The following is a 16,775-nucleotide window of genomic DNA, read 5'->3' as shown; positions in this document are numbered from 1 at the left end:
TGCTCTAAATTCGAAAACTGATATGATTTTCAGAATTTTCATGAGAAAACTCATGATAACAGTGATTTTTGGACTTTTTTAAAGGTTATGCAAATGTAAAAAAAATATTTTACATCTGATTCTGATCAAATTCAAACGTTTTCAGATATGAGAATAATGAGAAAGCTAAAAGTTTCTTTAAAAAATTTATTAAGAGGGGAAAAGTGGAAAAAAACTCATGAAAATTGATTTTTTTGGGAAAAAAATGCTCATGCTCAAAAACTAATGTAATTTTCGGAATCTTCAGAAGAAAATACATAATATCATCTTGTTTTCCACTACATTCACAGGATGCCCATTTTTTTTCATATTTTTAAGGTTTCTTTAACCCCTTTAATATGAATATGGAAAAAAATCTTTTACATCTGATTCCGGTCAAATTCACACTAATGGGTTTTCAGATTTGAGAATCTCGAAAAAGCTAAAAAATGTTAAAAGGAAGTAAATGAAAAAAATTCAAGAAAATTGGATTAGAATTAGATTAGAAAATTGCAATAGAACAGTTGGATCCCATAGTTGAATATAAATAGATAATTTTAAGTTAATTCTTTATGTGTTAGTAATTTGGAAACTATTTAGTTTTGTTCCTTTTAGAATGGGATTGATTGATGTGAAAATGGAAAATTATATTTAGCTCACAACAAACCTATGTAGCTTAAGTTTCCAAGAATTGTTACTAACACCTGTCTAATATCGAGGAAAAAATGAAATAAATAAAAGACAAATGTATTACAAAACAACTTTATTAAATAAAAACAAAAATAAATATTCTCGATATATGTGAAAAAGTGACAAAAAATTATAAAAAACAAATTCGACATTAGGTAAAAGCAAAAACGTATGAAATCAATATGTATGTAATACAATTTACATGTGCAAATATTATTGAAAATATTACAAGGCTGCCACTCCTAAAAATCGATTACTTATGAATGAAAACTTTTGCAATAAAGCTTGTAGAGTTAAAAAAATATCTTTTTTAGTTTTATACATAGTTTTTGTAGGTATTTAATATAAAGTTAAAGCTAAACTTAACTTATAATTGAGTTCCTTTGTTACAAAAACATTAATACAAAATGAGTGTCTTATCAGATTGATTGTTTTTCATCAGAAATTCTTACATCCACCCTATTGGTCTTCGTCAATTATTCAGCATATATATTTTTATTTTTTGTGAATTTTTGTTCAACTCACTGGTTAAAATCAAGAAAAGATTACTAATATGATTCATCTCATATAACTTTGATTATATACAGGAGTTGTACAAAAATTATTACTGTCCTTTACATGTTTTAGGTCTCATATGAATGAGATCTGAATATGCTTCGTTTTAGAGATGTATTTTAATTGTGAATAATCATAATCAACATTTTAAAATATGGTCAATAAAACATTCAATCTTATCATATAATGGTTTTGAATAAACAAAGTAATTATTGTAGTTTTTGTTTTTTCCATGAAAATTAATCATAAAATAGTATAAACTTCAAATACATTTACATTATAAATTGTAAAAATTGGTACCTAAATGTACTTGATTTTAGGTATAGTTTAATAAATATAGAAAAAAATTTTGACATTGGCTTTTACCAAAATATTTGTCACTAAGAAGCCTGAGATATAAATCAATAGATCACTGATAATGAAAATATCAAAATAAATTTTACTTACTTAATTAAAGGCATAGTATAACCAAAGTAAAATGTGTTTTGATAATAATGCCATAAGTGATTTATTCATTTATCAGTGTTATCATTGTCAAACGCGAAAATTGGCAATGAGAACATATACATCTCAATAATTGGAAAGCAAAATTCGACCACAGAGAGAAACATAAAGTAACATGGCTAAGCCCAAACGGTCATGAATACTGTGAAAAATGTACGTAGTTATCGAGGAGCAGATGCAGACAGTGATCATTTCTTAGTAATAGCGAAAATCAAACAAAAACTACAAGAAGGAAACAAAATAATGATTTCAAATGGAGAAATTTATAGAACATAAAACAATGAAAGCAAGATAAGCAGAAGAAATTGGGAAAACACTAACCCAAATAGAGACCCTAGACATAAACGATGATGGAAACACATCGAGGAAACCAAAAAGAAAGCGGCAGTTAAAATAATCCCAAAGAGAACAAAAAAGAAAAAGAATGTAAGAAAGAAACGGAAAAAAGAAAACATATTAAACAGAAGCTAAGAAGAATAACCAAAAAGATATGCAAAGCAAAAAGAAAAAGAGACAGGAAATGGTAGACGGGATAAAATGCATTCAAGAAAGATTTGTAAATAGAGAAATGAAGAATTTCTAACAAAAATTTGAAAAGAATATAGGAATGGAGCAACAAAAAATAATTCTCATCAAAAGTAAACAAGACAACACAATGACAGATGAAGAAGAAACTTTGGAAAGGTGGAATGAATACTTTCAAGAAATTTTATATAAAAAAGTAGAAATAAGTAGAAACATGAAATAGCAACTCTTACGTCAAAAAAACGAAGAAAAAATACCAGCACCAACTAGTGATGAAGTAGTCGAAATAATACAAAAGTAAAAAAACGGCAAATGCCCTGGAGAAAACGAAATTTATTCCGAAATGAAGTATGGAGGTGACTCCCTAACAAACAAAATCCACCAATTGATATGAAAAGTATATGGATAAATGATATAATGCCAGAGCCATTTGATAATGCAATAATGGTACCAATTGACAAAAAAGGAAAAAAGGACGACTGTGCAAGAAATTGCACTCTTGGACACAGTATACAAAATAATGGCATAGTGTCTAGATCGAAAAATAAAAAAATATGAAGAAACCATGCTGGGAGAATACCAATGCGGATTTCAAATTGGAAGATCCATAACCGACTATATATTCACTATTAAGCAGACATAGAGAATGGGATACGATAACAATTTAACGATATTGCCAATTTTCATCGACTCTCAAAAGGCATATTACACAGTTACAAGACAATATCTTTATAAAGTAAAGAAAGACCTGAAAGTACCAATAAAACTGATAAAGCTCACGAAAATGGCACTCGAGAATATTCAAACAAAAATTAAAATAAAACAGAAATCATCAGACAGCTTTAACATAAATAAAAGACTCCTCTGTCAACTAAGTTGTTCAATATAATACGAAAAAGCGGAATCAACACTACGGAAATACTGAACACAAAAACAACACAGTTGCTAGCCTATGCAGATGATATGGTTATTTTATGTGAAATGGAATTGAAAAGTACGTGAAGGGCGTTCATGAAAATAGCAGATATAGCGAACCTAAAAGTAAATGAAGAGAAATTCAAATTTATGAAAATGACAAATCCCGAAACGCATGAAAATAAGAAAAATCTTAGAGTGGAATTACACAGTGTGCACAGTTACAATCATCTTGGATCTATTATCAAAGATAATGATGATAGGGGAGAAAACATAGAAGCAAGGTCAACTCGAGGGAGCAAATAAGCAGGAACAATAAACAAGATACTAATTTCCAAGAACATTTCCCAAAAAACTAAGTTACATCTGTATCAGACAGTCATTGTACCGACAGTACTTTATGCAAGAGAAACGTGGATACTGAATAAATCGGAGAACAAGTTAGATATATGGGAGAGGAAAATACTCAGGAGGATATTAGGAGGTAAAAAAAGGGGGAGACATATAGAGAAGGACAAACAGGAAATAAGAAACCTGCATGATGAACAAGAAATTAGCAAAATCAGAAGAATAGAGATCCAGAAGAATAGAATGGCTGGTAGACATAGAAGGAATGTCGAAATCAATAGCGACAAATTATCGATATAAATATGGCAGGAACACGAAAAAAAGGAAGACCTAAAATGAGATGGTATGTGGGGCACAAGGAGATCTGATGAAGGAAGTAGTTCGGGACTGGAAAGCGAAGGCAAGAAACAGAAAAGAATGAAAGAAAATTATTACCACGCTATTTTCCCGGAGAGTCTATATTTCATTGTCAAATATTTGAATAAAGGCCAAAGTCAGGAAATTTGAGGAAATCCTTGGGTATAAAAAATAAATCATTTATTTAAATAGACCTAAAATTTTAATTAGTCGTTTTCTTTCAGCTGTTTAATTCGTAAAGAACAATTGATGAGAGAATTCTAGAACACAGGTCATATGAATTTTAAAAGTGAATTATAAAATTTGAAAAAATCTACTTTGACAAACGAAACCAATAGGATGTAGTATATTATTTTCTATTACTGATAAAATTATAAAATTAAACAAAGCCAGATATTCTGTAAAATATTAGAACAATAACCATTGTTCAATAAAACCTAAAATAAAAAAGTTTGCAAATAATGGTACATTGTATACATTATGTATATACATATTATATATAGCCAGACTTAGAAAGAAAGAAAAAATAAACGAGGTGAAGGTAGTGTAAATAAAAATAGAAATCAATGCAACAAGACGAAAAAAACCGTCCCATTTTCTCGTGTACTTTTCTAAAAAAAAGTATGTTGTACTTATGTTTTGGCTTACAATATTGTATAATATATATATGTACTTAGACTAATGGACCACTGAACCATTGAATAGTTAAGGATATTTTGAAAAAATGAAAATTATGTTTCAGCTTTTTGCATTGGAGAAAATGTTTACATAATCAAATGCACTGTTTCAACTGTTTCTCTTATAAATAGAACAAACCTCAAATTAAAATCCCTTATTTTGTACCAATGAGAACTATGAGTTTTATCTTAACCACTGGCAAATGAGATCTTGAAGAATTACTATTAAAATTTGTTACTACACGCCTAAAAATAGTTAGCATATAATTAATTTCTTAGTAATGTGAAAGTGCAAGTGAAGAAAATTTCGAGTCAAATGCCAGTATTATACAGTGGTTAGTAGTGATAGATGGGTCAAGTATTCCTTTTAAAACAAAGTCCCCTGGCAAACAGTGACATTTTACATGGCATTTCCGAGACCTCACTATACACCAACGCCTAGTGGAAATTCAAACGTAGTAATGCTCATTATTTAATAATACACATTAACATGAAATTACTTGTTTGCTTTGTGTATAGATTAATATTTCGTACACATGTAGTACAAGTACAGAAGAATTCAAGCGGATATAATTTTGGTTTTGTTCTCATATTAATAGAGTAATCGTTTTTCACGGCTTTTCAGAACCATAACCACTTTTTCATTACCATAAATGTATGAAAAACAATTACGAAATTTTTACCTTTGAAATTCTACATTACAGGATCGTGTCTCAGTTAGTGTGAGAAAAACTACTGTCATTAAGTGCATATATTTTATGTAATCACAATCAGTGTCTGGGTAACCCATTAATTTTATTTTTTGAATTAATGTAAAATGGAAAAATATTTATTAATACCACGTGCCAGTAACTTTATGTTTGAAAATGACTTATGACCAATAACATAGAAATTCTATATATAACTCTTTCATCAATACTCAACGTTTTTCTGACAAAAGTTGTGAGTTTTTTTTGACAAATCATTTGGTTAGGTTAGGTGACATTTTTTTGATAAATCATTTGGTTCAACAATGTACTAAACGGTTCCAAAAAAGAATGAACAGGGAAAAGACACTGAATAAAGGTTTATAACACCTAGTGATTTACAGTTTATATATCACTTAATAACTCATGGTGTTGGATAAAAATATTGAATGTGTAGAAAACTTGTTCTTACAATATCTCATACACATCTTATATATCTATATTATTAGATAAAAATATATTATTCGATAACTACTTTTGAAAATTTTAATCATTTACTTTGAAAAATCGTCGAACTGAATTGTTTTCAATATAATCTAGAAAGGCATTGGATTTCTTCAAGTCAAAAGACATTTAAGTTTTAGTTGATAAAAATGCTTTTATTTCGATTAAAAGACAGATATGGTTTTGTAATTGCATACAAAATACATACATAGTTTGAAGCTTAATTATTAAAACAAAAGCTGGTATAGTTTTATGTACAATTGGCTTTAAAATCCACTAAAATAGTACGTAATTGTTGAATTATTATTTATTTGAGAGATATGACAGCCTTGATGTAGAATATAATAACTTCGATATACAACTTACTATTGAGACAAACTGTACATGCATAAGGTGATGTTAAAAGAAATTACAAACTAATTCTTTGGTTATCTAAAAGTAATGAATGGGTAAAATATCACAAATGTTATAAACTAGGATTACTTTTAAAATGTGGGAACTCCTATAAAAGTATCAGTAGTAAACATAAAAGTCCTACAAATTTTTAAAATATTCAGACACAAACAGAAGTTGAAAAAAATACATCTCATTATGTTAAACTATATCTTTCCTGATATTTGTAAAACTAAAATTGAGGTATAGAATATAGTCATAAAAGGGTTTTTGTGAGATGTTTCATCTGATAAAGGCCGCAATTGAGGGTAACTTCAAAAACATTTTACAAAAAAAAAGCTTTATTTATAGAAATAAAATTTATAAAATTTAGTGAAGAAAGTATTCCTTTTATAAACTTTTCTTCATAAAAAATATTGTGTGCTGTTGATATTTTTAAAAGTGTATTTGGTCTGAATTTTGGGCATTTCTTTAGAATATTTAAAATATGTTTTAACCTAATTAGCAGTCTCCTTAATCAACACAATGAATATGCAATTCAAAAATGTTTTCTTATTATTATAATTACTATTCTCAACCTATTTTATTACGTTTTTACTTAAGAAATACAAAACTTTGAATACACCTCGCACTAATTGAAAAAAGTGATTAAATGAGTAAATACCCAGTAAGTATATATAACTGTACTGTCAGTATTTACTTTACAGAAGTACAAATTGTCTCTTAAAACAGTATATCGAAGTTATACCTAAAACAAATTCAATGTTTTTTATTAACATTTGATTCTGGGTTTTACTTCCTGTGCTATACCGCCCCAAGTCAACTTGAAGACACGATTGCGCCATCTAATTTCGGGATGACACAGAGCTAAGAGGAACAAATAAGGACCAGAACATTCACGGAACAGCCACCCAATAATAAAGTCGAATCTTTTGAAAGGTAGAGACCCATTCTAAAACAAAACAAATATCAAAAATATATAAATATACACTTTATATATATATATATATATATATATATATATATATATATATATATATATGTACCTATGTATGTATATATAGATTTGGAGTCTTGTATACACTGCGACCCAAAGGATCTATTATGTCCCCCTTTCTTACTGCGATACTGGAGAAGCCTGTGTTTACAGCTGATCCAATAATCCATTTAAAATGTCTAGAATGTGTGATGGCTTCAATTGCCAAAGATCTTCGTCTTCTATTTCATACGCTCCCATGTGTAGTGCTCTGGAGTTTCCTAGTGTATCACACAACGTCTTCAGGTGTTTGTTAAGGCTGCAGTGCCCCGATAGAATTCCTGTTAGTATTCGTAGATTGTTCTTACTTAGGTTGATACATTCAGCAAATCTACTCTGGTTATAGTTTCCCAGAAAAGTCTTTACCTGTTTCAGCCATTGTAGGTTGTCCTAATAATTGTATTTGCTTGACCAATGATTTTTACATTGTTCTGTAGCTGATACCACAGAAGAGTTCGGGTCGCATAGTCTGCCCTCGCCTTAGCGAGCTTACAGCTATTTCATTTCCCTTCGCTGCGGTGTGTCCCGGAATCCATTGTAGGGTAATAATATTTTTCTTGCCTAGTTCATTCATTTTTTCTAGGCAATCCCAAACGAGTTTGGATTTTATGACAATAAAGCTTAGAGCTTTAATGGCTGCTTGACTATCGGACATGATAATGATCTCATGTTTGCGATTATTCCTCTCTACATTGAAATGAACACATTTTTCAATTGCATAGATTTCTGCTTGACAAATACTTGGTGCGCTGCCCAGGCTTTCAGAGTGTTTGGCTCTGGGCCCGTACACTCCTATTCAAGTTCCGTCTGCTGTTTCATCAGCAATCAGCACTTAAACTAACCTAATCCGCCATATTGATTATACAATAATAATGTATGTTGTCAATTTAAAAAAAAATTAATAAAAGCACATATTTTTATTACTTTGCCCAATAGGCGTCAGGCATTATTCATAACACCCGCTCAATTTAATTATTTAATTAGTTTTCAACGTATTGCCTATTCATATTGGGCATTATGAATAGTGTCCTATTAATCACTTAATCCATACCATATATAATACAAATATTTTTATTTGTAAAAGATATAATACACGTTGTGGTTAAGCTGTTCGTATTCCAAAATATAAAATGGTTATCCTATGAATACTTATAGTATTTATAGTATACTATACCTATACTAGTTATAGTATACATATATACTATATATAATTCAAAATGCAATCGCATTATTACTGAACTAAGGAAGCTTCTACCTATTATAATAATACTGCAATTACATAAAATCTAGATTGCGAGTGATGCAATCCCCTTTTATATGCAAAAAAGGAGGTTTCTGACTTTTTGGTCACAATTTCAATAAAGTTTCAGATGCATTTGAGTTATTATTTAAATCAATCTGAAGCATGTAGCTGATTCTTAAATTTCAAGAAGTATTATTTATAGCCAATATTGTCAAGCTAATTATTCGTTTTTTATTGTTGATATTCATATATAGTAATTATGTCAGACAGCTAAGCAGATATACAGATATGATTTCTAAATTGGTTTTGAAATAATTAGAAAAGCTAAATGAACTATGAAAACAATGAAGTAATCTTACAAATAATACCAGTTCATACAAAAATAGAAAAAAATTGTAGGAACTGGTGAACTTATTAGAAAGAAAACTACTGAAACCTGAAACATTTTGAGGAATTGGTAGAAACTATTCAAAGACATTAACATCAGCTACTGGTAAAAACTGTAAGAATGGGGACAAACAGAACAAATCTAGATTTAAAAGTCTTCTTATAAAAAGTTGAGAACTTGCAAGCATGGTTCTATCCAGCTAAGAAAAAAAGAAAAAATACTAAATATGTTCTATTTTTAAAAAACCACACTTAATAAAATCCGATTTCAGTTAATATTATTCGGGATATTCATTTCTGATAATGTGAAACGTGAAATTTGGAAAAAAATTCTATCTACTTCCTCTTATTTTATCAACAGTAATTTTTAATCTTCTTGTTATATTATCTTGACCAAGAATTCGGAAATCCTTATAGATATTAAAAAATTTATCAAAAATCAACTGATAGTATATTGCATTTTTGAACAAAAATGTAAATTTATTTAATGAGTCAAGTCCGTTGTCGATATTTTGCTAATTTAACGTATAAGTAGAAAACTGATGATTAATGTATATTTATCCGCAGTGAACAGCTACCGCGAAGTGATGATTGCAATATTACTATGAACTACGGGATGGTTATGTTCGTAGAAATGTTTTGACATCCTAACTAGATTAGGTATCTATTTTTTTGATAAAAGAAAACGGTTCACAATAACATATTTACGAGGGTCGTCTGTTAAAAAATTTACGACCTATAAACGATGTTTTTCCCATAATTATTTTTCAACATAGTATCCTTTCAAATTTATACACTTAGTCCAGGGTTTCTCTTTGTCAACTCCTCCAAATAATAGCTGCTGTCTTTCACCTGAACACCGGTATGAACATTTATGTATGCGATAACGTCCTCGACTGATGAAATCTCCTTTAAGTAAAACTTTGAGATTAGGAAACTGAAAAAGTCAGTAGGGGCCAGATCTAGTGAATACGGTGGGTGATCCACCAATTCCAAGTGCATTTCGTCAATTTTAGCCATAGCGATCATGCAAGTGTGGGAAGGTGCGTAATGATGCGTTATACTCTCCTGTTACTTTCGCTATCACTTCTCCAGCCGTTGAAACCGTTTTTGTCTTTTTCAGAGCAGGTTCGCCCTTTGCAAGCCATGTAATGGTGACTACAATTATGAATCGACGTAAAAAATCAGTACATTTTGCTTGAACCTCGTCAATAGGGCACGGAAAATATTAATTCTGACGCGCTTTTGATAAAAGTGAGCAAACGCGTCACTCACGCGCGGATATCCTACGCATCCATAATTCTTCAGTCAGTTTAGTGCAAATGAGTTCTTTTGATATGCCGATAGTCTTTTTTATCTATCTAAAATTTATCTAACGGTCATCCAAAACCATTTGGTGAACTCTATCGAAGATATTGCAGTTTAGACCGTCCCGGACACTTGTTTGAATTCATGTACGCAAAATTTTAGGGTTGTAAATGATTGTCCAGAGTCTCCGTACACAGTGTCTAGCCCCAATTTCATTTACGTTGATTAGGTTATTGCCTTTCAAAAACAAATATTTAATAACAGCTTGAAAATCAGTTTTTTCCATTTTAAGAAAAATCTTCGCAACGGCCATCAAACAGAAACTTAACTCCTAAAATGAGTCTCTCAACGCATGCCCAAATCTATTTTCCAACGTATATTGAATAGTGCTGACATCTTCAAATTGGGGTCGGAAACTTTTCAGACAACCCTCTTACATGCTTCTTAATAAATTAACAGCAAGATATAAAAAATAGAATTTTCAGTATTACTTTACTCACTTGTACTATAGACAACAACATCCAGTCACACAAGAACCATACTAGAATATGAACTAAGTAAAAAACTAAAGGTTCCCATCGGAACAAAAAGCTTGCTGCCCATGCGGCACAAGCACCAATCACCATACATTCAGATAGTGGTTCAAAAATTATTACAGTTGGTAACATCGCCACCCGTAATTTAGCCCACCTGGAACAATAAACGTGTTATTTGTTTTTTATTCAATATATGGCACTTATATTACATAATTTATAAAAAATAAATGAATAAAACTAAAATAAATACAAGCAAAAGCCGCACCTGAAAAAAAATTTTCCTTACAACAACCGACTGTTATTCAAAGCGGTTTATTTTCATTATTATGCTCATACAATATGTTGACAGTTGTGGTGTTTTGTTAGCCTCTCGTAGATATGGGTCATTTTCCTAGTAATATTTTTCTCTATTTGTGAGCTTAAGCGGTCAATTTCCAATTGAAAATGTTTTAACTCCAAGAATGAGTGTTTTTGTTAATAAATTTTTACAATATTGGTCCTAAATACATTAAACAGTTTTTAAAAAACAATATTTGGATCCAGCGGTATGAGGGGAATTAAACTGAATTCAAATTTTATGAGAATTAATTTTTTGCCAATATCTTTGATTGATATTTCCATGAATTCTCATTTTGTTTTTATTATGAACTGATATACAATGTGATGTTGACCCAAATTTTTAAAAATATGAAAACTACGTAAAATTTAAACGCTTATCTACTCCTATCATGAGAGTGTAGTTAATTATTAAATCATTCATTATTCAATTATAAAATCACCTCAATTAAATTCGTGATAACAAATCAAGTGTGATGAAATTAGGAGAATAGTGTTAAAACAGCAAAATAAATTCAAATCGGATGTCGCCATCAGCAAATGAGTTCAATATTTCTGAACATATTATTAGTATTAAAACCAAAAAAAAAACGTGAAAATATATTCAACTAAAAGTATTTATTGCCTGGGCAGTCCCCTAGGTTGCTAGTGGGCAAAGCCTGTCACTCGTTGTAGAATCCAGATAAACGACCATTCCATTGTTATATCTGTGATAACCAATATTCGCGGGCCCTATGATCCTTAATCCACGAGCAAGGGAATTAGTCAGCAATCTAAAGCAGCTCTATTTAGTGCATTGTTGTATTCCAGACTCAACATAAATTAGATGCTCATGTTTGGCAATGCCATTAGTGCCGAATTACTGTCTGTGCAGATGATCATACTCATAGTCATTGAAGCTAGAGTTTCCCAAGTATATCAGTGTCAATGTTTAGATCCAATACACCTGAACTGAAAAGTAATTGGAATAAATAACTGTCGGAGATTTATCATTATTGTGAAGTTTTTCCTATAGGATGGATCAAACACAAACTATATCATAGACATGGGCCCATTACTCCCAACGTATTTGTGCTCATCTGATTGAAAACAATCTTTGGGGTTAGAAATCTCTGCACCAGACCTTAAGATGGATGAAGATTATAGATTATAAGATTATATCTTACACTAAAACCTGAAGAGTCAGTTAGAAGAAATAAGAATTTGTAGTCAACAACAGAACTGATACCATGTCGAATATTAAGATGTAATACATCGTGTGATGTATTGACTCATGGTCCCAAACGAAAGTCATCAAGTTAAGTTTTTTTATTATCAGCTTCGAGCTCTAGATGGTAGAAAATAAATATCAAGATGGCGAAAGTAAATAATTTTATGTTGATAGTACATTGGCGATTCCAGTTCAGGTTGTAGATTCATATTCATTGTGATGGTTATCTATTGTGCTGTGTTTATTTTATTTCCGAATTTTCAATAATTTTGCCGTTTACTGATTATAGTGATAATTTGCTTGGTAAAGTTTTTTAAGATTGATTTTGACTTTATTACTAAATATGAACATAATTCCACTCGAATAATGAAATGAGTGCTTTTTAAAATATTTCGAAATAATTATCATGATATTTTTTGCCTTTCGTTATATTTTTGTAGCCTAAAAATTAACAAGGTTAATACCTATTTTGAGCAAAAAAATAAACCAAAAAAAATCTTTTGATACAGATGTATAAAGAACATAAAATAGCATTTAATTTTCGCGCTGTTAATAAAATTAAATTTAACAGTATTTTCTGACGGATGTTGAATTAGTAGTCAAGATATAGACCCCTAGATGGCGATAATTTGTTCAAAACAAGTAACATTAATGTGAACAAACTAAATATAGTTGATCTGTGTTTATGTTTTTTATTATTATCATAATATTATATATATATATATATATATATATATATATATATATATATATATATATATATATATATATATATAAATATAATATTATATATAATATTATAATTATTTTGGAATCAAAGAAGTTTTATATTATGAAGAGTAATGACACAGTCATTTATCAAAAAGTTGTTTTTAAAATTATCATATATTTAATAGGACCATATCCGGATCAATTACTGCTAAATATGATGAAAATTATGAAATAATTACTTATATTATATGATATTAAAATATTTTGAGGAATATTTGTGTCATTTATCATTTTATTTATTGCAGTAGATATGAAATTCTGTAATGTTATAACCTTGAAATAAAGTTCAACAAACCAAACCGTGGTCTCGAAAACTATTGATGTCAAACATGAAATTATTGATAGTTTCCAATAGTTGAGTGAACATAACTGTTATTAACTCCGGATAAAATTTGTTAATAAGTATACAGATGATTGAATTTATTATTTGAATACGAAGGAACATATAAATTAAATCGTTTGATACTTCTCTTATGTCAAACTATCAAGGCATCAACTTTATGAGTACTGTGTAAAAACACTGAAATTTTATCCACATAAATGTCAACTGGAATTTATGAAGAAGGGAAATTATTTAAAAACAACAGGAATGTAATAAATGTCTATGTAAATAAGCGAAAAAGCCATGGCAAGACACCTTTGATATGCTTTATCGATCTTACCTAGGCATTTGGTAGGACATAACAATAACAATAATCGAAAAGCACAAAAATCCTGTGCCTGAGCCAAATTCTGTTAATATAGAGTTAAAATGGATAGGTATATGAGACAAAGAAATAAAAATAATATGCTGTGATGAGGATGCAGTTATTATCTAAAGACGAAGATAACTCAAAAAAGTTTTCGTTTGAATTCCAACGCCAAAACTATAAAAAAAGTAAACTCCACAACAGTATCTAAAGAACGTAGATGATGCCAACTCGTAATCTATGATCAGAGTGTAGAACATGTGTTTAAAAATATCTAGACCAAATATAACAAGCACAACAAAAACATTAACAATATCAGTATACTATGGGCATACAATTTGAATAAATAAACATATGAGCGTCAGAAGCAAAGTAAGAATTAATACGGGTTTTGCTGGACTTGATGTGATAGAAATCGGATCAAAGAACAAAATAACTCTTAGCTCAAATGAAGGATACACGTTATTTTCCGGAAAAGAAATTAGAAAATGATAGATATATGTGGGGTGCAGGACGTAGTGAGATTAGCAAATAGAAGAGAAAGGAATAACCACGAACACAGAAGACAAAAGAGCCATCAAATTACTAAAAAGAAACGACGAAATATACCTCGATAGTAAACAAGTTGGTCATCATCCCAATTGTTCGTAAGGAAGCTTCCCAAATTGGTCAATATTATGCATATAGAGTTTTTGAATAGGGTCTGTAACTGGGCAAACACTAATTCAAAGTTTATTTTATTTGTTATCTTGGAATATATTGATTGCAAACCCGTAGTGAGTTGTTTTAATTCAATTAATGTAAATGATCCAAAGGACCGATATAGAAGATATGGATGTGATTTCATAAGGGAACTTATACAAATTACGTAAGACATTTTTTTGGAATATTGGATATACATGGGGGTGTAAGGAAACGTCACGTAAGAAATATGGATGAAAATATATATATTTAGGAATTCAAATCACATTAAAAAATTCTTGTAAAATGACATTGCTTGGTTAGGTATGTATATGACAGTAGCTGGTATGGAGTATGTACCAAGATTCATTCGGCATTCACGTGCTTTTTTAAAAGCTTGAGCTCCCGTTTTATACATTAAGCGAGCATTTGAATCGCAGGTATTAAATCATTACGGAACATAGCATACTCGTAGATATGTAGTCAACGTGAATCTCATCCTCCACCCTCATGTCAGGTTTCATAAGGAATCAGGTGAGTGAATAATAATGAATAACATGATGTAAAAAATGTAGTATTCACAATTTGATAGATATTTTTATTATAACAGAATATATATTATGATTTAAATAACATCAATTCATAGCTACGCTTGTTTCAGATTTGTTACTGACTAACTAATGGGGTTATTCTGTACAATTATTCGTAACAGCTGTAAATTCAATATCGATGTAGTTAACATCGCAATGTTAAATCAAAATTAAGATAGCGGTTAAAAATCGTATTCTGAACAATCCGACGTTGCGGTCTTGTTATTTTAATAGAGAAAATATTATTGTACATCGATGTAATAAGAAACATTGAAACCATGCAGAATATCATTTTGGTAACATTTATCGATCTTGAAACTTAACAGCGCTGTTACCGCTAACATTTTTGTACAGAATAAGCCAATTAGTTACGTAGTTGTGAGAGTATCGTTTGTCACTATAATGGTCTTAATGATGAGTGTCATGACAGCATATTTTTTTTAAAATGAATCTTCATGTAAGGTACCTACTTGGAAAGTTTAAACTACTTTTTTTATGAATTAAGCCATTATATAACAAAGAAAAATTATTTCCTATCTCAATCTAACAAATCGAGAATTATTCATCCATTTTAATAGGTGTTCCAAAATTAACCCAAGGTTTGAATTAAATAGGAAACAAAGTTTTTAGATTGAATAATACATCGGGCATAAAGTCTCATTTCACTGACACATACACCATCTATTATAAAAATTTTTATTATCATAATTCTGCATTAAAGTTGCCGAATTTCGTAGCTGCTGCGTTTATTTTCAGACTTTCACCCCATAAGAAAAAATTCAATGATGTTGAATCCGACAATATAGGAAAGGTCTCATGCAGTGAATTGATTTGATTCACAGGCTGTATGGTGTATAGTACCATTCTACTGATACCCCATATTGGATAAATAATCTACAAATTCGTTCTATTTTTTATTTTTGACAAAAATTATGACATCTGCCGCAAAGTCGGTAAGTCTGTGCCCAGTTTCAATTCAGCCACCCGCTATCTACTCTCGAGAAGAATCCGAACCTACAATCATCAATATCTTTAAATAAGAAAAGGTCGATCTGAAGGTTCTAACTTGCGCTTGGGAGCGATTCCTCATCGATCAAAAAGGATGATTAATGACCAAACATAAATCGGATAATCTTTCACTACTCCCACCGACGGAAAACTCAGTCCGCCAACATTTTTTAATGATTTTTTAATGATCCTCAGAAATGGGGTTGGCGACAGACCGATTACGGGAACGAACCTTCTGCGCCACAGTCGGAACCCTGCTTAACCTGGACTTTTGAAACTTATATCGTGTCAATGTAAAGGAAAATGTGGGACTACGTGTGAGTATAGAGAAGCGGAAATCAGTTGCCCTGTTATCTATTTGCATTGCAGTGGACAAACAGGCAGTTACGTTGCCAGAATCTATATTCTACTAAATGACGACTATGATGATGATGGTGATATTTTTACCACACTACATCATTTCCTTAGGTTAAAGAGTCTTCACTACTAAAAGAGTCTACCGTGGAGGAACTTTCCCAGCCAGGAACATCAAAAAATATTTATTTATTTAGAAATGTGGTGTAGCTTTATGCTACAATAAACTAAATATCAGCTCGATGTGACTGATATGCCACTTTTCTATTTTTCTGCGATTAATGAAAAAATAATGAATATATTGATTTTTTATATTTAAAAAAATTCGCAAAAAGTTGGCTATTTTAAAATTTATGGTTGTGGGTTACAATGGGTTAAAATATTGTCCAAAACTCAATTGTTACTAAATTCTACGATGTCATCAGATTAGCAAGCATTTACTGGAAAAGGTTGG

General features: G+C 30.3%; 1 protein-coding gene across 1 annotated transcript in view; it reads right to left on the bottom strand.

Moving 5' to 3' along the window:
• Nucleotides 1-766: 766 nt before the first annotated feature.
• LOC130900493 (ceramide glucosyltransferase) overlaps nucleotides 767-16,775 on the bottom strand; it is a 59,840-nt gene continuing 43,831 nt past the window's right edge. The window contains exons 6-7 of the mRNA XM_057811152.1: nucleotides 10,647-10,836; nucleotides 767-7,124 (exon numbers count right to left, since the gene is read on the bottom strand). Coding sequence (XP_057667135.1) covers nucleotides 6,945-7,124; nucleotides 10,647-10,836 — 370 coding nt within the window. The 3' untranslated portion in view covers nucleotides 767-6,944. The remainder of the gene's footprint in view (nucleotides 7,125-10,646; nucleotides 10,837-16,775) is intronic.

Source organism: Diorhabda carinulata, chromosome 1 (genome assembly GCF_026250575.1).
Source record: "Diorhabda carinulata isolate Delta chromosome 1, icDioCari1.1, whole genome shotgun sequence".
In the NCBI taxonomy this organism is placed as follows: Eukaryota; Metazoa; Arthropoda; class Insecta; order Coleoptera; family Chrysomelidae; genus Diorhabda; species Diorhabda carinulata.
Note: the sequence above shows the minus strand (reverse complement) of the source record. Positions and strands in the feature narration are given on the sequence as shown.